At 36.2% G+C, this 23,554-nt stretch overlaps 1 protein-coding gene across 8 annotated transcripts in view; it reads right to left on the bottom strand.

Annotated features, from left to right (window-relative positions):
• Positions 1–21,689, bottom strand: part of MEI1 (meiotic double-stranded break formation protein 1) — a 41,783-nt gene extending 20,094 nt beyond the window's left edge. For all 8 annotated transcript variants that reach the window (XR_015728720.1, XR_015728719.1, XM_087873126.1 and 5 more), the window contains exons 1-19: positions 21,475–21,689; positions 19,590–19,713; positions 17,514–17,564; positions 15,669–15,742; positions 14,318–14,423; positions 13,251–13,454; positions 12,443–12,573; positions 7,979–8,093; positions 7,231–7,347; positions 7,025–7,124; positions 6,089–6,223; positions 5,570–5,684; positions 5,186–5,277; positions 3,090–3,231; positions 2,591–2,702; positions 1,691–1,751; positions 1,258–1,355; positions 651–825; positions 421–568 (exon numbers count right to left, since the gene is read on the bottom strand). Coding sequence is in view for 6 of the 8 variants with exons in the window: in XM_087873126.1 (XP_087729252.1) it covers positions 421–568; positions 651–825; positions 1,258–1,355; positions 1,691–1,751; positions 2,591–2,702; positions 3,090–3,231; positions 5,186–5,277; positions 5,570–5,684; positions 6,089–6,223; positions 7,025–7,124; positions 7,231–7,347; positions 7,979–8,093; positions 12,443–12,573; positions 13,251–13,454; positions 14,318–14,423; positions 15,669–15,742; positions 17,514–17,564; positions 19,590–19,713; positions 21,475–21,612 (2,238 nt within the window). In the remaining 2 variants the exon portion in view is untranslated. The remainder of the gene's footprint in view (positions 1–420; positions 569–650; positions 826–1,257; positions 1,356–1,690; positions 1,752–2,590; positions 2,703–3,089; positions 3,232–5,185; positions 5,278–5,569; positions 5,685–6,088; positions 6,224–7,024; positions 7,125–7,230; positions 7,348–7,978; positions 8,094–12,442; positions 12,574–13,250; positions 13,455–14,317; positions 14,424–15,668; positions 15,743–17,513; positions 17,565–19,589; positions 19,714–21,474) is intronic.
• Positions 21,690–23,554: the final 1,865 nt, after the last annotated feature.

The following is a 23,554-nucleotide window of genomic DNA, read 5'->3' as shown; positions in this document are numbered from 1 at the left end:
ATAAACCAAATGTAATGATTGCAAGATTAACTAGATGACTGTGGTTGATCTCAAAAAACTAAGCATGATGGTACCTAATAAGTGCTTTGGTGGAAGGCCAAAGCACTTATAGACGAGGCTGGAAAGTTGAAAAAGCGTCACAGAAGACAATAACACCTGTTTCATACAATTTCCATAAAAACTTCATAGACACTTCCATAAAGTTCCCAGATGTTAAGTCAGTTCAAAGAACACCCTTATACCCTCAAAAGCTTTTTCAGACAAGAATGGGATACCAAGTTGCTGCTTGCAACAACAAAATACTGGTTTTAATTCCTGGATATTCCTTTAATAAAAAAAGACCTTCAATGTAGTAAATTTTAAAAGCTGTTTCTGTATATAATGATTAAGCCAGTATATAATGATTAAGCCGGTGTTTACCAAGTCTAAAACTTTACTTTTGTGCTGACAAATTGCCAGAAGATACAAAATAGCTTTAACAATATATGGAGGTGGACAATCTCCCTGGTCCTCAACAGATAGAAGAAAACTTGATATAGCTGAGAACAGATCTGCTTCTGGAACAATTCTGGAAAAAAAAGATTAAAAAATGCTTAAGTTGATTCATCTTGCTTATTGACTGCTTTTCCTATTCATGCTATATCACCTACCTGTCTTCATGACTAAAAGCAAGGTAGAAAAGAAACAGAAGGCTATATTGTTGATTGCGAAGTGTTTCATTTAAACATAAGGGATCTGGGGTTTCAGATAAGAGCCTGAGACTTTCCAGTGCACTGAAGTTTAACAGGGGCAGAGTCTTACACAGGAGTTCAGATATTTCTTGCTCTATGAAGAAAAAAACATTAATCAGAAATGTCAGGAAAACCTGGACAGCACATAAACGTATTTTCTGGCTTAGAATCCTGATCCTTTACTCCTAATATAATTTTAGTAACAATGGTCACATTATTGTTTTACCCTACAAAAGAGAGGTTTTCCCTTTTTCTTCTAGGTTAATATTGCTTGGTAATCATATGGTGCCATGAGCCCTTAAAATGACCATGGCAAATTCATATAATAATTTAGACATTGAAGGGCCCAGATCATAAACAGAAGAATCTATATTTTAAAGGTATCATTTACAGAGCCCACAAATTCTTACCAATCTCTACAAATTGGGCGTATTTTTCCAATTTCTGCCACAAGCTTTATTTTCAGATTTGAACTGTATACTGCACTTCAAAAAAACTTCACAAACAGCTCTTTTATCAAACTTACTTTGTTTTGAGGAAACCACCATTTTCTCAGAGGACAAATGAAGACTGAGGCACATGCTATGAAGAAAACTAGAACAAGCTTGATTCAAGGCAGCATTACTTTAAAAAAAAGAAATCAAGCAAAATGAAAATTTGACAGTGCATCCATTGACAAGCATTGTCTAAGTTTAGTCGTATGGTATTCTATAAAGGTATGAAGGGCTACATTTTGAAATACATGATTTTATTAACTCATAAAGTTTTGGCATCTTTAAAACATTCAAATCAAAAAATTAACCAGCTGCTTTTTAAAATTATAAATATTTCTTCATGCTATCTAAATGAAGATGCAAAATAACAAAATCCCTAGGAATTTCTGGAGATAGATCTATTTGAGTAAAAATAATGTTTTAATAAAATGAAGCATGACATAATTTTAATGTCAAATTTAATACCTTTGTCCACTGCAGAATTTAGCTTTCAGTTCCAGGTTCAGTTGGATGAAAGAAGAAGATGCTAAAGAGAAAGATAATTCTACTCATGCAAAATGTCTGAATTAAAATAAGTATATTGTGCTTATCATTCTGCTTACTTCTTGGCGCATCTTTTCTATATCAATAAAGTACTGCTCTTGTCATCATTTCAGCACAACTTTCCTAATATTTTGGTAAGCGAAATTTTAATTTTTCTAAAAATGTGCATTTAGATATACCTGTAAAAAGTGTCTTAGAGCAAATGCAATTATTTATTTAATAAATGATAGGAAAATATTTATATTATTTTTATATTATTATACTATTATAAATAATAAAAAATATTCAATAAATGGTGTGCCCAAGTAAATTACCATGACTTGCCTATGAACCTCTGCAACACATTTTAAAATGGATGGCAGGTAAGCAGAACATGTGCTCAAACTTAAGTGTTATAAAGTAATGTATTACTTGTGGGAGAATATAAGAAGTAAAATAAGCCAGCTATGCATATGTTGGTAACTGTTTACACCTGATGTAACTTGCAAGCTATCGATAAAGCCTACTTATGTATTGGTGTTGTCTTTCTTAATAATTTCTAGGTTCACTGAGGTAACAAACGTAACATTCAGGAACAGGAAATGCTATATTCTCCAAATTGTAGAAAGTTGCTTACAGTTCTGCCAGTAATTATAGCAGAAAAAAAAAGTTGGGCAGCACTAGGAGCCACCAATCTTTTAAGGAAGATTACCTACTTAATCATATGATTAGAAATATATTTATTTAGGATTTTTATTGTATTTCTGGCATCATTAAAGTTCAGCAATAAAAATACATATTTTAATCATACTTCCAAAAGTAGTTTGCTCTAGCTCTTCTTACCCATCTTAATGGCTAATCTCTTATGCATGTCAGGCATAACATTGAACAGGATGCTAAGTGCTGAGATGAAGACTTCCATAATACCTGGGCGGACAGCCCTTTCAGAATATTTCTGCAAGAAAATATATACATATTCTCTCTATTATAAAAAGTAATGAATTGCAAATCAGAAATGCAAATCAGTATAGGCCTAATAGACCTATGATGCATAATATTGTTATAGCTGAAAACTCTTCCTAAAACAACTTGTTTTCTTAATAACATTTGAGATGTCAAATACTGTATAATAAAATTAACTTGTAAATGCTCATCACTTGTTACCAATGTAATAAAAATCAGAAGCAGAGGACATTGCAGTTTTGCCTCTATTAACCAAACTTGGTCACAATTCCTTCTATATGATCTATAGATACAACTTTTTTCTTTTTTCTTTTGCTTTCCTGTACATTTATATGACTTATTTGATATTTGATGCTAAGAATATAGCAAAAATAATTACCATGACCAGGGGAATGCAAAGCGAATCAGATATCCATAGAAGAAATTCCGAAAATCTTTTCAATGTATCAATATTCTCTGAATTTGGAGCTGTAAAAGTGTTCTTCTGAGCCAGAGGATCTTTTTGGTATTGCACAGCTAAGCTAAAAAGTTATAAAACCTATTAGATACAACCTATACTATATCATGTTTGTATATCCCTTAACCCCAGTATCGTATTTAGACATGGTGACATTCTAAAATACAGTACTAATAGTAATACTAAAGAACACAAGATAACCTAGAACTATGCCACCTATGGTCTGACCTAAGCTTAGTACATAAAATTGTCTGCTACAATGTCCTACCTGTCAACCGCTTCAACAGCAATAATACATGGGCAAACAATAGATACAAACTCAAAGTAAACCGCTCCAAACTCGATTGCAGAAAATATGACTTCAGCAACAGAGTGGTCAAGTGCCTGGAGTGCCTGGAATGTATTATCTGACTCTGTTCTTACATTCTCAAACCCCTAAAACTTTAACATTAAACTGTTTACTGTGGACCTCACCCCATTCCTAAGAGGTCTGTAAAGGGGCGTGCATAAGCGTACCAGCGTGCCTACCATCCCTGTCCTACTGTTCCCATTTATTTGTACTCATTTCTTGTGTTTATACTTTACCTGTTTATATGTTATGTTTATATGTTATGTTTATACTTATACTTGTTTTCTCATATATGCTTGACAAACTAAATAAATAAAATAAATAAGATGTGGTGAGGAAGGAGCTTCCATGAACAGAAGGTGTAAAAGCATGCAACAACAAAGCATAACTTAAATCTTAATCAATTAATGAAATTCATATGAGTAATACAGGCTTAGTTATTAACACTTTCATGTATAAAATTATAACAAAACTGTAACATATTACAAAAAATGTGAAATTTTGAAAGGCCCCTTCAGACTATGAAGAATTTATGATATAGCTTGCTAATCTTACAGTATGCTGAAATCTAGCTCTGCTTAATCCTAAAGAACCTGACTCTAATGTTGTAGCTGGAACACAAGATTTGGTGTTTGTATTTGTGTGTGTGTGCATGCACACACATGCCCACACATTTTTTGAGTGAAAAACTGCATTGTCATTATAAATCAACTTACCACTTCAAAATATTTAATTGCATAATATGATATGTCAGACCTAATTAGATACTGTATATTTAGCTGGAATATCAGTAGAATGGTACACATAAAATTACTTTTTCATACAAACACTATCTTTGCTCAGAGTTGTACACAGATATAGTTTGTTCACTTTCTCTCCAACAGAAATCAGGAGGTATGACCCTATTTCTATTTTGAAGATGTGAACAGAATTTAAACTGTTAGTCCAGTCTATTTTACAAGGTAGCTGTCAGCATAATATTAGGTAAACTAAGTTGGACTTCCAGGAAGAAAGGCAGAATATAAGCATAGCAGCCCAAACAAATGAATAGGACTCCATTCATATCTGGCAAGATTAAGGACAGCTGAATAAAATAAGCTTCATTTCTTGTTATTATATAACAATTAAATATACCATAGATAAATCAAATCACGTTATCAGGTTTTTAATTTTTTTAAAAAAACTTCTTGATAGACTGCAATTATATCAGCTAAATATATGTGCATAAAATAGGAATTCTAACTGGAACCATTTCAATCATTTTATTGACTGATTTTATTGAATGTATTCATCTCAATCAAAACAGTCTCTAGCCAATTTTCAAAAATTAGTATTTGGATGATAGTATCACAGGTATAAGCAGGATAGAGAAGATTAAACAAAAATCCCAGAAGTCACTGGCAAAACATTTCTGTATCGTTGCTAACAAAACTACATGGACACATCCATGTCCATGTCAAACTACATGGACATATCCATCAAAGATCAAGTTTGATTGAGGGTCATGTTCAGATATAAAAATGAGCTCAGTACTTTTCTGCTGTAAATTCATGTAAGAGTGAATGAAATGTGTATTAAATATTTGTATATTTAGTATAACATCTCAGTTTCTAGTTGATTTTTCTTACCACTTCTACCATCAGTAAAATTGAGCAACATCTTTTCTTACCTACAAGCATTTCTGAAGCTTTCTAAGGCACTCTGCAAAAACTGTGCCTGTTGTGAAATTGCTCTATTGTTACATCTACCCCCTTGATGATCCTGTGATATTGAAAGAAGAAAAATCAGTAAGAATATTTTAGGCTGCTATAGCCCAATGTTTAGATAAATAATTACTTTAATAAAATAATAGTGTGCAAATATGGTCCAAAGTACATTTAACAGAGGCAAAGAATTGTCTTTAAAAGAAAGGAGGACTCAACTTTTAATATATGGGGATGGGAGTACTTTCAGCAAATGTTCTGTTAATTTTTTTTTTTAAGTTTGTATTTATATATATTACACATTGCTGGTCTTAAATCAGAACAAAAAAAAGGAGCTTTGAAGGACTAACCATCACCCTCTTACTAAAAGGTGCCAGTGGGAGATCATTACATCGCATCAATATAGTTTCAATCAATTTCTGTAGTTGCCCATATTGTATAGGTGGAAAGCTCACATGATCCTTTCTGTGCTGAGAAAAACAGAAAAATGTTAAGCAAAGATAATAATATAAATGAGTGTCAATAGAAATATCGTGGTAAAAGAACAAATCAATTATGAATAAAAGGAGGATATTCACTTACCTTTTTTCTACTAAAATCACACTTGTCCAAATGAGCATTTTGGTATACTTTGGTCAAGTATATTATTAAAAAGCATATATAGAATATCCAGATCCTAATAAACTAATGCTTAAAGAATTTTACCAATAAGGGACAAATTGGAAGAAAGTTATAAAAGAAGATGCAGAGGTAAGGAATTATCTATATTTTCCAGATAGTAATTAAATTAAATTAAATTAAATTAAATTAAATTAAATTAAATTAAATTAAATTAAATTAAATTAAATTAAATTACACTTTTCATTTACCTCAAAATTGCAGTAACAGCTTTCACTGCTTCAGATGCTACTTCAATAACAGGGCATTTCACAGCTTCCATTAGAACACTAACAGCATCTTTAAATGTAGCAATATTTGTAAATAATTTAATTTCTTCCGGTTGCCTGAAATTAAATAAAATATTCAAAAATTTTACCCAACAAAAGAATTATTATAACAGTATATATCACTTTGAATTTCAGGATAACAAAAATTAAAAGCTAACTCCTTAACATATTCCTAAAGTACAATATGATATTTTCAAATTCAGGTTCAAGGCAGTCTACTTCAACAGAACCAGAATTTATCTGAACTCAAAACACTTTCAGTACGGATTGTAACCCTTTCCTAAGAACTGCCCATTTGAACTCAAGCTATTTCAAATCGAAATATACAAATGCCTAATCTAACATTATTGTACATAATTACTTAGGTTTCATAGTTTATTTATGAAATATATAAATCACTTCAGTCTTCAAGGACTGTAAACAGTTATTATGTTAAATTAAACATTAGTAATCGACCTATAAAACCTATGTATATATATTAAATATACCTATATTAAGGTTCTCCACTGAAATCCATTGGAAAAAATAAATTTGTAATTACAAAATATAAACATTCCATACACTGACCAGTAAAAAGCTAGAAGAATTTCATATAATATGCAAGATTCCCCATCATCCCTCCCAAATCTTATATAAACTATTTTTCATGATTTAAAAAATAAGGATAAACAGTTTTTCAAATTTCAAGTTCATAGATAACTGGTAAAAACATCATTATATTATATTATATCATGCTTATTTATATATACATATTTTTCCTCTGAAACATTTATTCTCTCAGATATAACTTTGGTGAAAGCTGTTTCCTCTGCTCAAATTTTCCAAACTAAAGCCAGATGGAGAGTTGATATCTCTTACTTTTTCAAAATTTCAGTAAAAAGTAAAAGTCCTTGTTTTTGCAATTCTATATTATTAAGATGTAAAGTTTCTTTCACACTCTTTATAAAAGGTTCGATGCCTAGGATAAAGAAGATATTAAAAGATTGGTGAAGATAGTTTATATATGTAGTAAATAGTGCCTAACATAACAGCAGTTTTATCCTATAAGAAAAGTGATGGTTTACCATAGACAGTGTGGCATTTGGAAAAGAAAAGCTGTTCTTCAGTAAGGAGCAACAGGCAGCAATAAACTGACCAGATGAGACTTTCACTCATGCAGAAGAGACATTCAAATAGAAATTCTGCAAGCAAAAAAACCAACAACCTATTACCAGTTCAACCAATAAAACTAAGAGATTGGATTAGGAAAAACAAGGCTAGACTACATCCAACCATTTGTGACCTTCTGACAAGCAAAGTCAATGAGGAAGCCAACTTTACTTAACAACTGTGTTACTAACTTAACAATTGCAATAATTCACTTAACTGTGGCATGAAAGGTCATAAAATGGGGCAAAACTCACATAACAAATGTCTCACTTAGCAACAGAAATTTTGGGCTCAATTAAGGTCGTAAGTTGAGGACTACCTGTACATATATCAAATGCTGACACACCATATACGGCATTTTTCTAATAGAATTACAGTGTTGTCAGTTTTATATTTCATCTCTTTTTAAATGATTCATTGCATGGAATTTGCCTATTTCAGAGCTGCCATACGCTTATACATTTTTACTGTACAGTCCACTATGAGCTCAGGATTATAGTCAGTTTTCAGGTATCTGAAATTAGATATTAACCTTTATACTATCATTAAGATTTCACTCATTAATAGTGATTCAGCAAAAGTTCTTTGAAACATGGCTTTGAAATCAAATACCATGGCATTCCAGAGTATCAGACAAATAGAATGTCTAATTACTCTTGTTACCTGGAATATCTGCATGGATAAAAGCAGGAGCATATTTAGCTGGAGAGTGCACCAATATAGCGGCCATGCATTGTGTACTTGCCACCTGTAATATCTCATCTCTTGATAATAGCAACTGCAGGAAACATCAGAATTTTATACTAATTACCATGAGTTCATTAGAAAATACATTTATTAAATATGAATATTTAACTATTTTAAAAAATGTTTGGAGTTTATAATAACAATGCAATATTATTAAAAGTTCACTAAGATCTTATAAACAAGCTATATTATGGGAAGTGCACTGACATAATTCCCTGCGTTAAAAAATACTATATACAATATGAAAACAAAATTCCTATCACTCTTCTCATTCAGGCACGCTACATGTAGACATAATACAGAAGCTATTAATTTCTTTTGCAGCAAAAAATATTAATTCAATTATAGCGATTAGAGAAACCTAATAAAAGCAGTTTGAAGTAGAACACTGGGTGGATTATTTGAGAAAATGGGCTGCATTTTATTATAGACCTGGTCGGGCCCAGAGGGAGGGGTCCCCCTGGTTGAGATGTGCCCACCAGGCTTCAGAGCATTCCATCAGCCGAGGGCCCAGGAGAGGGGCGGGGGGGTGGCGGTTATTATTAACGAAGGTCTTGGTCCGAGGGAGACCACTGTGCCACAGATTGCCGGATGTGAATCCCTCTTTGTGAGATGGGGTCATGGGGTTCAGATGGGCTTGTTGCTTGCGTACCTGGCTCCCTGCCACGCGGCAACGGCCCTGCCCGAGCTCCTCGACGTGATAGCCATGGTGGCAGTTGATACACCCAGGCTTATGGTCATGGGTGATTTCAACTCACCGTCCATTGGTGAAACGTCCAAGATGGCTCGGGAGTTCATGGCTTCCATGACGGCCATGGACCTGACCCAGCTAGTTCATGGCCCCACCCACAGGGGGGGTCACACTCTGGACTTGATTTTTGTCCCTGGCCAGTGGTTGAGTGGTCTTGTTATAGGGGATATAGACATGGAACCCTTGTCATAGTCAGATCATTCGCTCCTTCACCTGGACCTTTGAACCGCTACACCCCGCCGCAGGGAGGCGGAGCCAATAAGATGGGTCCACCCCAGGCGCCTGATGGATCCTGAGAGGTTCCAGATGGAGCTTGGGCCACCCCCTGAAGATCTGGCACATGACTCGGCCAAGGACCTGGTAGCTGCCTGGGATCGAGCGGCTGGTGGGGCCTTGGATCGAGTCCTGCCTCTGCGGCCTCTGACCCGGTGCTGATCCCTCGCGGCTCCTTGGTTTACCGAGGAGCTGAGGGAGATGAAGCGCCGGAAAAGACGCCTGGAGAGCGGTTGGAGGGCCAGTCTCGCTGAATCTGACCGAACACTAGTAAGGTCGCATATTAAGACCTACTTAGTGGCGATAAAAGCGGCAAAGTTTAATTACTTTTCCGCTCTTATTGTGTCATCAGAGAATCGTCCGGCCGCCCTGTTCAGGGTGACCCGCTCCCTGCTTCAACCGGGAGTGCGGGAGGACCCCCTGGAAGGCAGGGCTGAGGATTTCGGACAATATCTGTATGACAAAATAGCTCAGATCCGAGGGGATTTGGACTCTGACTGGGTAGATTCGGGCAGGGTGGTGAGGAATAGTCTTGAGAACGTTATCTGGGAAGAGTTTGACTCTGTGACCCCTGATGACGTGGACATGGTATCATGCTGCACCGGTTGGAAGAGTTGGGGATGGGGGGCACCGTGTTACGGTGGTTCTCCTTTCTCTCTGATCGGTCGCAGTTTGTGTTGGCAGGGGGGCAGAGGTCGACCTCGAGGCCTCTCATCTGTGGAGTGCCTCAGGGGTTGGTCCTCTCGCCCCTTTTGTTCAACATTTATTTGAAGCCGCTGGGTGAGATCATCCGTGGCTTTGGGGTGAAGTACCACCAGTACGCTGATGACACCCAGCTGTACATCTCCACCCCAGGCCACCCCAACGATGCCCTTGAAGTGATGTCTCAGTGCCTGGAGGCTGTGCGGATCTGGATGGGGAGGAACAGGCTCAAGCTCAACCCTTCCAAGACTGAGTGGCTGTGGTTCCCGGCATCCCGATATAGTCAGCTGATTCCATCGCTAACTATTGGGGGCAAGTCTTTGGCCCCCTCGGAGAGGGCGCGCAATCTGGGAGTCTTCCTGGATACGCAGCTGTCCTTGGAGGAACATCTGACGGCTGTAGCCAAGGGGACCTTTTGTCAGGTTCGCCTGATTCGCCAGTTGCGACCCTTTCTTGATCAGGATTCCATGTGCACAGTCACTCATGCCCTCGTCACCTCTCGCCTGGACTACTGCAACGCTCTCTACATGGGGCTCCCCTTGAAGAGCACCCAGAGGCTCCAACTGGTCCAGAATGCGACCGGGCAGGTAATTACGGGAGCTGCATGGCGCTCCCACATAACACCACTCCTGCGCGAGCTGCACTGGCTCCCAGTGGTCTTCCAGGTGCGCTTCAAGGTGTTGGTTACCACCTTTAAAGCACTCCATGGCATAGGACCGTTATCTTCGAGACCGCCTGCTGCTACCGACAACCTCCCATCGACCTGTGCGCTCCCAGAGAGGGCCTCCTCGGGGTGCCATCAGCCAAACAATGTAGGCTGGTGACCCCCAGGGGGAGGGCCTTCTCTGTGGGGGCACCTACCCTATGGAACAAGCTGCCCCCTGAGATAAGGAGAATCCAAGACCTTGGTGCCTTCCGCTGTGCCCTTAAAACTTTCTTTTTTCATCAAGCCAGGCTGGCTTAACATATTTTTAAATTTTTAATTGGTTTGTCATTTTAAACTGGGGCCAAATTAATATATATGCTTTTAATTGTTCTTAATGTTTGTACTGTATGTTTTTATCTGGCTGTACACCGCCCTGAGTCCCTTGGGAGAAGGTGCGGTATATAAATTTGAAATAAAATAAAATAAAAATAAATATCAGATCTCCTCCTCTGAGATAGTTATGTCCTAGCTTCTGATGTTTATATTTTAAATTATTGGGTTCATTGGCATCCAATTGCTGTTAGAAAATGCTAAATCAAATGTATGAATAAAGTGGCCAACTGTGGATTATTAAAACTTGGCTGGATAAGAATGTGGATATAGCCCCACCTGAAATTGGCTTAGATGGGTATCTGGTCTTGCATCAGCTGCTACATCAATATTAGGGAAGAGGATTTGCTATGATTGTGCATAAGATTTTCATGGTAATACAGGACATTGTTTTGGAAATGAAGGATTGCAAATATTATGTAACATTGAGATACTGTTGTGGCCCGCCAGCAGAGCTGGCAGCAGATTTGGACAGTGAGGAGGTTGGGGAGGAATGTGGGCCAGTCCTGGAGTCTGGGGAAGGCTCAGACGATGGCTCTGAGTCGGAGGCAGAGAGGGGGCCAAGGCCATCTGGTAGTTCTTTGCTGCCTCCGGAGTCTGACATCAGCGAGGCAGAAGAACAGCGTGAGCCTGTTCCCAGTGTGCGCATTCGCAGAGCTGTCAGCTACCCAGTTGCCCAGCAGTGGCCCTCCAGAAGTTCCTTAATTTCATTTTGGGGTTGATGTTTGGGTTCCAAAAGTTGTAAGTCTTTAGGGATTAATCTTAATGCCTGGAAATGGGAATTTTTGACTTCATGGCCTTTATGACTGCAACCTCAACTCACATGGGAGGACACACATTTGATCTGATCTTTGTTTTTGAAAAAAATAGATGTGTTGTGAAGATATAGGAATTGTCATTTTGTTCTGGTCAGATCACTTCGTTAAACTGAGGACATGTGGCACAGGACGAATTAGAACCACCAACACCTAATACCTAATGGACTCAGGTTTCCAGAAGGTTTGGGGTGTCTTCCCAATTCTTTGGCAGGCAATTATATCTCTTCTCTAATTAGTCTGGTATACAAAGATGGAGTCAGGTGAGGTTATTCCAGCAAGATCTCTGTACAATTGACAAACATAAGCAGTTCCTTGATTTCCTTAAGCCCAATTTAAGATGCTGGTTATCACCTTTAAAGTTCTATACATTAGGTACTACCCTATCATAATATAATCTGCCCATCCAAATGATCCGCCCATCCATTTTGAGATATATGAAATATGGATAAGGTATTAGGCCTTCTCAATAATAGGGCATTCCAGTGCTCCTAGCTTTTGACAAATACATTAAAATTGCATTATTCCATTGTGTCTTTGGCCCAAGATGAACAATCATATCAATCAATGATATGAACTTTTCTTCAATCAGAATTTTATTAGTTTGTTTTAATTGTGTTTTTAATTATTTCTAATGAGGGTTGCCCAGAGTCCACTGGGAGTGAAGTAGCCTAAAAATGATATAAAATCAATAAACAAAAATAGGTTTATTATTCATCTTGACAATTACATTTATAATATTGACAAATTTATTTTGCTTTCATCAACTGATATTAGTATTAAGTACATTTCTATAAAGTTACCTTCTTAAGAATTAAAGGTAATAGACTATCTCCTTCAAATAACTCAGGACTTGCAGAATCTGCTGCTTTTCCTGTAAAACTCATAATAACCAAAACAAAATTATCATATTTCAGCAGTTGCTTTAATAAACCTGAAGAGAAGAAAGAAAATGGACAATAATAGGAAACTGAACAATATTGAACTATGTCACCATTAGATTCCATAATATATTTGTACATTCATATAATTAGCATTATATGATAAGAGCTATAATTATTCACTCACATTCATGGCAGAAGCATCTAAAATGCTTCCAGATTGAAAGGATTAGCCAGTGACATGACCTTTGCCCAGGGAATGTCCTGTTGGGGGCTCCTTTCATGTCCCCGTTAATGTGCCCACCAAAATGGTACATATCTACCAACTTGCTATTACACGCTTTCAAATTGCTTGGGTCTCTGCAGCTAACAACACAATGTTTCATAATATTGTTGTTTAAAAATATTTTTTCATTTGGGGATTAAAATCAAGCTGCTTTCTCTGGAAGTTATTGCAGCTTTTTCGTCAGATGTCTGAACTTAATCTGGATGGTGTAACACTAGCCCGGTTTTTTTTTAAGTAAAATCCCCAGGTCAGGTGATTGTTGGTATGTGCTCAATATTCAAAAAACATGTAAAATCCTTACATTGACAATAATTTATGCTATATTTTAAAAATATTTTCCATTTTTTTTCAAACATTCAGCATTCCCAAAAAAAGGATTGTTATTGTACATAAAAGTCATCCCTAACAATTATGAAAAATCCTTCTTGTAACCTTCTGACTTACCTACGGAGTTAAGTTGCAGTTCCATGGTCTGAGCATCCTTCAAAGTAGTCAGAACGAGACTATTAAGTTTATCTTTGAAATGAATAGTCAACTGCTTTGCAGCACTGGGGACAGCATACAGTTTGCCATAAAGATAACATACAGCAGCTTTTATCCTCTCACTGGGGTACATCAAGCCTGCAGCCAGATGCTCAATCAGGTTACATGTTAAAGAAAATAGAAAAGCAGGTGTAATGAGAAAACAGAAGTTTTGTTAGAAAAGTTCAGAAAAAACAACCATTGAAACCAAGTTCTGAAAAGTCACATAATTTCGCATATTGTGTAAACCACTCAAATCTCAAGAAAAAACATTGGTTCTCTTTCAACAATTAATTGGAGGTGGATAGGAGATCTTAAAGGTGAGACCTTAAGACTTTTGCTTTCAACAGATCAACTTAGAATATATTGTGCTAATAATATAGATAGTGTGAAATACTGTACAGCTAAATCTATTGGCAGACAATGAATCTTCTTGGGAAAAAGAAACTAAGCCTCTATAGTTTCTCCAGTGATGCAATCTTAACTTTAGAATCAGATCAAGCTAGAGTAACACTAAGGTAAAGGCTCTTTGGTATAGCAGGTCAAACAGAAATTGCTGCTTCCTCTCACAATTGCAAATAACCAAATGTTAGTATTTAAACCAGTCTCTTATTTATATCACAATTCCTCAATTTTGGACAGCCTTATCTTTAGTTCAGTTTAATATGCTTCTCACAGCTGTCCTATAATGGAAATATAGGAAAATCCCCTATGAAACCCAATTCTGCTCTTATCATATGGATACTGTAGAAACCACAGCCCATGTTCTCATTTATTGCCAGTTCTACGGGGACATTCACCACCAGTTGATTACCAAGTTATCAAGAGCAAGTTATCTTGCTAATAGTTTCTTAGAGGTTGAAATTATGTTTTTAATCCTCCTTTTTACTGCTAAAATTATTCTGTGGGACATCAAGAAAATTGTTTTTATCATCTATTGAGTTCATAATATAATCACTGCATAGTTAAAATTCACCTGTAATACTTACTATGTTCAGTCACTAAAGTATCAGCAAACAATGGAATAGCATCTGCCAACTTTCCAAGAAGAATAAATACAGGCAGACTATTTCTTGTTGTGGCTATCTTGCATAACTATTGTGGTTGGGGGAAACAAATTAGATAATTTACAAGATGCAGTATGGAAATCATTGCAATTTGCTTCTTTCTCTTTAATCAACTATTTTCTTCTGCTGCCATTGTTCTAAAAGGCTACTTGACACATGCAATCATCCTTGGTGCAATTCTCTTGATCAGAATGCAAAGATATATTGTGTCAACAAGCATTCCATAAATACATTCCCACAATCCTAAGTAAGCTTTTAAACTCATTTTACTCTAAACCAGGAGTCTCCAAATCTGGCAACTTTAAGACTTGTGGACTTCAAGCTGGCTAGACAATTCTGGGAGTTGAAGTCCACAACTGCCCTAGACCATCCCTCTCAAGACAAATTGAGGAAAGTTCTGCCTGCAAATGACAAAAAAGGTGCAAATTTGTGGTTACATGATCCTGGGATGCAGCAGGTTCCAGCAAACACAAACACGTAAGTGGTGTCAGGACGAATTACATAAATGACATTTATATGTGTTTCCATCCCTAAATAAATGCAGCAACAGTGACAGTACTGGAGGCCCCTAGGGTGGCACTTGGTTATGCGAACTGCAAACCTGCTTCCCAGTCCAATTCAAGGTGTTGGCCATTACCTTTAAAGCCCTGTATGGCATGGATCCAGAATATCTGAGGAACTATCTAGCCCCAATTAAATCGGCCTATCCCATTTGTTCCGGCAGAAGGGGCGTACTGCAGACCCCATTAATCAAGGAATTTTCTGCCACGACCCTCACTCTTTGGAACATCTTGCTGTGAGAGGAGAGAGCCATCCCCCACTCTTCTGGTCTTCAGGAAGAGTCTCCAATCCTGGCTATGTTGCTTAGTGTGGGGCCCTAAAGGAAAAACTGTAGGTGGAGGTGGTTGGTACAGTGCAGTAACAAAGAGGACGTCATCAATCCCCTGCTCCAAATCTGTGGCCTTTTTTAGTCTGTCCTTAATATTTTGTAATTTTAATCTGTTTTTATATTTATAATTGTTTTTATATCTCATTTTATTACATTGTAAGCTGCCCAGAATTGCCTTGAACTATGAGATGGGTGCATATAAATTCAATAAATAAATAAACAGGTTAATACCACAATACCATTGATTTTATCATTGGTATCATTGATCTTCCATTCATCCATCCTTCATAGAAATCAGTATTTTTATAAACTAGAAAAATCAATTATTTTTCAACTTACTTCAGTTAATGAAAAGCACATTACTCCAAAATGGAAAATACAAACCTCTTTTTGACATTCATCCAATAGATAATGAAGATACCTCTCCAATTTCAGCTCTACTACCAACTGTACTAATACTGTTCACAGCAAGAAAAAAATACTCAGTTTATTCACAGTAATTGACACATATATCACAATCAATTTTGCTAACATTTTTACATATGACATTTAATTTTCTTTACTGTAGTTTTTCCAGAATTATATTTACACATTAAAGTAAATATGCTTAATAATATCATATACCTAATGATAGGGATTGTATAAAACACTGAGCTTGTCGATCAGAAAGGTCGGCAGTTCAGTGGTTCAAATCCGTAGTATAGGTCTACTGCATGAGCAGGGGGTTGGACTATATGACCTCCAAGGTCCCTTCCAACTCTGTTACTATTACCTGCTTTACCAGCAGTGGCTGAGGGACAACAATTTTTGTATGTACAGTAATGCATCTCTGTAATCTGTTTTTGTGTTTCTGTTCTTCCCTCACATCTGTTTGTGCCCTAGGAAGAACAGAACATTTGCACACATTCCAGTCTGTGTTACATGACCAGAGATAAGAGGGGCTTATAATAAAATAATACACAAATTTACTAGCCACCGCCCAACTGTGTCTCCCACAGGGACGCAGTGTAGGATTTTTTTCTGGCCAGTTTTCTTCCATAGCCCTCATCATTATGTTGCTCATTTTTAACTCAATTTTTTGTTTTGCTGGTTTCTCCTTGAATATTAGATTTGGTTCAGTTCTATTCAATTTTCTAGAAATCCCAAAAGAAATATGGCATGCTCAAAACTGACCTTCTTGATGTATAAATGTTAACTATCAAATTTCAGAAGATAAAGAATTTGGTTTTATGTATCCTTTTACATATCACTCAAGAAAAACTAGCAGTGTTTTAGGCTATGTATGTGTTACAGAAAGCAAGATTGAGCTATTTTCAGACATCCAAGTCCCTATGAGAAAGGAATCTTAAACATAGAATCCAGATTCTTACCCCTGGTTAAGGACCTCTGTTCAAACAGCCACTTGAAAGTATGTGTGGAAGTAAATATTTTCTGAGTATGCCTACCCATAAAGATGTTAGACGGGGTTGTATTCTAGCCCCAACGCTTTTTATGCTCTATATCTATTCCAGGATTCTTGTATGCTCCAGACACTCATATGCCGAAGATCCTTGGTAAATGTATTCTTTTATAAGCTGACAATATGATTCTAAAAGCGCATTCTCAAATGGGCCGGAGAAAACTGTTGGAAAGCTACCTGTAGTAGTATAGTCTCAATTCTTTAAATATCAATAAAATTAAATCTAAAATGATGCTATTTAGCAAAAAAAAAAAAAAAAGTGAGAAATATAACTGGCCACTTGATGGGAAGCCTACTGAACAAGTGTGTTATTTCACCTATTTAGGAATGGCCTTTACTATCATAAGGCCATGGGCAAACCATTCTAAAAGAATGATAAAGGCTGATGCAAGTACCAAAAAATTATATACATTATTTAATTAAAATTACCCAGGCATCTTAAACCCCATATTGAAAGTATTTAGGACAATGCTGACCTATGGCACACAACTGTGGGGCCATATAGAACCTATCTTACCTGAACAAGTTCAGATTTGTTTATTAAGAATAGACAAGAACCCATCAGCTGCCACAGAGTTTATTGAAAATTAGAAATGTTTTTATATAATTTAAGCTGAATGTTATGTTGAAAAACAAAATGTAACCTAAATCTAAACCTCAAAAGAAATTTACTGGCATTTGCATAGCACCTCCTGATACAATTTGATCATTAACTGCTCTTATTATCACACAGATAATAAAGTTATTCAAGCTCCCCATTTTATATATACCTTCCATGAGTAAATCCAGGATACTGCTGTCTTCTACAATTTGTAAGATCCCTATAGAAGTATATAAAGTAAGAATCATCTTTTGGGAAAAAAATAATTATCATTCTTAAATATTTGGGCTGCAATCTTCACTGCACTTACTAAAGAGGAAATATACATATATAATTGTGATGCTATTACTTTAGGGTAAACAGATTTATGCAGAATAAAGAAAAAGAGCAACAAATAATAAATCTATATACTATACACACATACACAAACCCAAAAAGGGAAATGTAACTAAATCTAATTTGCATTGCATCAACCTAATTTACTATATCTCTCCATACCTTTTAATCCTTGAAAAGCACCTCAGCTTCTGTCATAGCCATACACTAACAAAACATAGCCTTTTGTTTTTTTTTAAGCTTGTCAACGTCTCTCTATTTAGGAGCTTATAAATTGTAAATTGTCATTTACAATAATTTATTACTTTCTTTCTGTTCTTTGGTACTTTAATTTTCAGATCCATTCTCCTCATTGCATTAAGTAATTTATCTAATCTTTGCTGTAAGTAATTCATATTCTCAGCTACTATGATGTAATCTTCTGCATATACATTCCTGTTGCTATATATATCTCCATAAATACATTGAAGAACCACTCTTGTCTTACTCATTGCTCAGTATTAAAGAACCATTCATCAGGAATTCCATGTATTTTCATGCAAGATTACTTCCATCTTTTATCACTTTTATCTCATTCAGCAAACAGCCTTCACATTCCATAAATCAAGACTATTGACTTTTTATTACACTTTCTCTCAATCAGCACATTTACAATTAGCTTTCTTTCCTATATTTATATATTTTTCAATAACCTGCTAAAGAATGAAGTCTTGTCTGAATATCCTATTAATAATTCTTAGAAAGGGATAAACAAAGAATAAAGGAAATTAGAGGCCTGTTAACTTGGATGTTCTTGAATAGCAGAAGGTATGAGGTTTCTCAGATCCAATTTGCCACCTTTAGAACATGCTAAAATAAAGATTGCCACATATGATTTAACACCAGATTCAGGAAACATCTTGCATTGTTTCTTATAGAACTATAACCTATGTCTTATAGAACTATTACAATATGTGGGAGTGGTATCCTTTTTTAAAATCAGATTTAAACACACTTTATGTGTTCAAAATAACACAACAGAAGTAAATATATTGATTGTGGATTACTAAAAATAAACACATACAAATATAGCAGGATATATATAGTTCATTCTAAGGATTCAAATGATTTAACATAAATTAAGAATTTTTAAAATGGCCCTAAAAATTAAACCTACATTATTAACAGCACTTAGATTTATATACTGCTTCACAATGCTTTACAGCCTTCTCTAAGTGGTTTATAGAGTCAGCATATTGCCCCCAACAATCTGGGTTCTCATTTTACCAACCTCGGAAGGGTGGAACACTGACTCAACTTTGAGCCAGTGGGAATTGAACTCTGGTGGTCAGTAGAATTACTGACTGCATTTTACTGCATTTTAATCACTGGAGCCTGAGTGGCGTAGGAGGCTAATGCCTCCTAAGGTAGCATTTAACATCCAGCTGCCTGCAATTACTGCGAGTTCAATTCTCACCAGGCTCAAGGTCGACTCAGCCTTCCATCCTTTCTAAGGTGGGTAAATTGAGGACCCACTTTGTGGGGGCAATAAGCTGACTTTGTATAAATATACAAAAGTATGAAGGCTATTGCTTAACGCATTGTAAGCCGCCCTGAGTATCCGGAGAAGGGCGGCATATAAATCAAATTTTAAAAAATAATAAAAAAATAAACCTGTGCCACCACGGCTTTTGATTAATTCAGTCTCCTCAAAGGCCACATCCTTTATTATTATTCTTTTCTCTGTGATATTTTTCATCGCAGAAGAAAAAAAACTAATTATGTAATAGAAAATCAACTATAGTATTTAAAATGTCTATTTTGGCCAAACACCTCATTTTAGTCACTCTGATTCACAAAATAAATTGTGTTGAAAAAATTAAAATATTCTTGCAGAAGAACATGTTGAATGTGTCTGATGTTCTCTTACCAAACAAAGTTGCTATAAAATAAGCACATATTCTTTCATTCTGAAAGAACAATGGGATGACTCTTGTTGCATGCTGAGTCAGAACATCTCGGAGACAAGAGACCACATGCTTCTTGCGTATTAGCTAAATGTTAGCAAGAGAAAATTACAAAAATGGTTAAGAAGAAATATAAGAAATTTAATTCTCCTGTAAGCCTATATTCTTGCTTTTTGAGCCCAAAACTGTTGATTTCCTTTGAAAGGATAGAAGTAGTGAAAACTTCAGAATTTTTCTCCTATCTTCTGCCTTACTTACCTATTTTATATCCAACGCATCCTTGCACATAACAATCAATCGTATAATCTAGTAATCTCAATTGAAAAGATTTTATATACTTTAGATGGCTGTTTGATAAAGAATGTCCTAACTTCTCTCACAAGGCCTAGGGCTGAAATGAAGGCAAAGTCATGGAGACATGGCAGAAAAAAGATATTTTCAAGTCAAATTTGTACCATGATAGTTTTAAATGGGGAAACTCTCAATGAATGTCATAAAAAGCAAAAAGAAAGCTACATTTGAAAACAAATAATCTTAACGACCATAGCAGCATTCCCATAATCACGTGATCAAAATTCAGACACTTGGCAGCAGACTCATATTTATGACGATTGCAGTGTCCTGAGGTCATGTAATCACATTTTGCCAGATTCACTTAACAACTGTGTTACTAACTTAACAACTGCAGTGACAAGAAAAGTCATAAAATGAGATAAACCTCACTTAACAACTGTCTTGCTTAGCAACAGAAATTTTGGGCTCAATTGTAGGTGTAAGTTGAGGACTACCTGTGTTCATTTTAATTTCTAAAATGACTGTATTCTAAACTCCCCTTTTTTAATCCAATTGAGGAAAACAACTAAGAGCAAAAGTCCATCAATTGTACAAAAGATCAACTGTAGCTGTATTAATTGCTCTAACTACTGTTTATTTATAAACTGTTAATTATTATTAACTATTTATTAAACCGTTGTGTAGTATTTGTATTAAACACAGTAGCAGATTCAGGCAAGTTTAAGGAACAGAGAGCATACAAACTTAAAAGCTGGATCACACATAATGCAAAATATAACATACTCTCATATTTAGTGCAAGTGAATCCTAAGGAAAATAGTAGTACTTAAGAAGTACCGGTAAACATGATTAGGACTGTGCTGTAAAAAGTATCTGGGTATATTTGAGAATAGTTTGGGCTTTTTAATTTCTCATAGTATGAAAACTATATTAACATAACCGATATTGATCGCATTGTTTTATTCTTTGTTGTTAGCTGCCCAGAGTCCCTCGGGAGTTGGACAGCATAAAAATGTGACTAATAAATAAATAATAAATAAATAAATAAATAAAATTACCACCTGCCATTTCGAGCTGGAATTAGAACTCAGAAATGGGCTAGAACTCAGAAATACACAATCCATGGCGGCCAAATAATTTCCATACTCCAAAACTGCCAGGGTTATGTTACTACCATTACCATACCATACAATGTCTTCTCACTCATCCCATTTAAAAAGGATCATTTTATAGCCCAGAGTTAGTAGTGAGCAAGTAAATAGTTACAAATGCTGGTTTTATGTAATGTTGCTATTCCAAAGAGAATATATTTGTTTCCGAATTTATGGATTTAACTAAAAAAAAATGACTATTCAAACACAAACACACACACACACATATCTAAACCAGCCCACTGCTTGCGTGTGAAGCTGTTCTTTGAGCTTAGAACAGGAAAGAGGAATTGTGAACTAACGCGGGGCAATGACGAGTGAAGGCACGAAGAGGAAAATGGGGAACGTTATTCAGCCTCCCAAAGAGAGCCGCATCTCAAAGCAAGCGCGCTGGCGCACATACCGAGACCCCGTCCTCCTTCAGCGTCTCAATGGCGCAAGCCAAGCAGAGCGGCGAAGGCAAAAACTCCAGCAGCCAGTGAGGGTCGTGCCGCGAGTGAAACCGCTCGCACACTAAGGGCTCTGAGGCGAAGCCTGCCATCTCGCCGCCTCACACGCTCTTCCATACGCAGTGGCAACTGCAAAGAAGATGCGACAAATTTGGCGGGATAGTTTAACGCAAGCGCGTTGCAAAACCACCGTCTGTTGCTATGGCGATCACGACGAAGGGCTCGCGGCCAGGGGAATCTTGCTTTCCACACTAGCTTTTTATTGCGGTGGCTGTTTCTCCATCAGTACTTCAGCCTGATGTTTGATTGGGTTTGTGTTGATTTCTTTGATGTTAAGGGTCCTCCCCCTGTACGAAGTGATACTATTATCCACCAATCCTTGAATCCGTTAAAAAAAATGCAGCATGCATAGTGAAATTTGCTGTCACATTGCAAATCCTTCTTACTGCTTCTGTTTCAAGTCAAAACAGTCATACCTGGTTTCCAAGATGAGATATAATAAAGCCTAAATACAGATTGAGGATGCTTTTGACCTGGGTTTAGAATAGAATAGAATAGAATAGAATAGAATAGAAAGAATAGAATAGAATAGAATAGAATAGAATAGAATAGAATAGAATAGAATAGAATAGAATAATTTATTGGCCAAGTGTGATTGGACACACAAGGAATTTGTCTTGGTGCATACGCTCTCAGTGTACATAAAAGAAGATACATTTGTCAAGAATCATAAGGTACAACACTTAATGATAGTCATAGGGAAATAGTCAATATAAATCTTAAGGATACCAGCAACAAGGTTACAGTCATACAGTCATAAGTGGGAGGAGATGGGTGATAGGCATGATGAGAAGATTAATAGTAATGCAGACTTAATAACTAGTTTGACAGTGTTGAGGGAATTATTTGTTTAGCAAAGTGATAACATTGGGGAAAAACTGTTCTTGTGTCTAGTTGTTCTGGTGTGCAGTGCTCTATAGCGTTGTTTTGAGGGTAGGAGTTGAAACAGTTTATGTCCAGGATGCAAGGGGTCTGTAAATATTTTCACAGCTTTCTTTTTGACTCATGCAGTATACCGGTCCTCAATGGAAGGCAGGTTGGTAGCAATTGTTTATTCTGCAGTTCTAATTATTCTCTGAAGTCTGTGTCTGTCTTGTTGGGTTGCAGAACCAAACCCAACAAGACAGACACAAACTTCAGAGAATCATAAGGACCATAGCAGGAAAAAAAAATGGTATCAGAGCATATTTGTACTTTGGGTACAAAGACACAACAGGATTATAACTAAAAGCTTCATTTTAACCCAATATATAGGATTTAATTTAAGAGGTACATTTTTAATGTTTTTATTTTTCAATATATGCATTAATTAAATACCAAAGGGTTACATAATATACAATATTTTAAAGCATATTTACTCAGAAATCCATGGTGCTTCCCTTGTTCCACAAGCATCTCTAAATGCCTTGTGCTGCAATTCTAATAACAGATATAGTTGTATACAGTTGACTATTAGTTTTATCAAATATTCTTTTTTGTTTCAGCCAATGAGCACTGTTTGTAGAGGTAAGAAAAGTGTGCTATAAATTAAAATCTCATGCCAGGTTTCGTAACTTTGGTAATTTCAGGTATGTGGAACTTCAATTTCCAGGTGGCCCAATATACACTTAGGCAATAATACATTATCCAGGACTCATTCACTGTATAATCCATGCACAAAACTATTTTGTCAAAGAACTAAAGATTATGCTACTTGTATAATCAGATGGTAGAAATATCACATTATGGGACATATGCTTTTTAATTGCTTCAAGTATTTAATGACTGTAGATTTTCTCAATCATACAGCTCATGGTTGTCCCAAAGGTGCTTTTTCAGGAGGCAACTGGATTTTCTTGTTTTTTCTTTTGAAGACATTTTGCTTCTCATCCAAGAAGCTTCTTCAGCTGACTTCTCCACTATCCTGTCAGAGCTGAAGAAGCTTCTTGGATGAGAAGCGAAACGTCTTCAAAAGAAAAAACAAGACAGTCCAGT

This window comes from Pantherophis guttatus, chromosome 7 (assembly GCF_059756535.1).
Source record: "Pantherophis guttatus breed Tessera chromosome 7, ASM5975653v1, whole genome shotgun sequence".
Classification (NCBI taxonomy): domain Eukaryota; kingdom Metazoa; phylum Chordata; class Lepidosauria; order Squamata; family Colubridae; genus Pantherophis; species Pantherophis guttatus.
The sequence above is the reverse complement of the archived record's forward strand: the minus strand, read 5'-3'. Positions and strand labels throughout refer to the sequence as shown.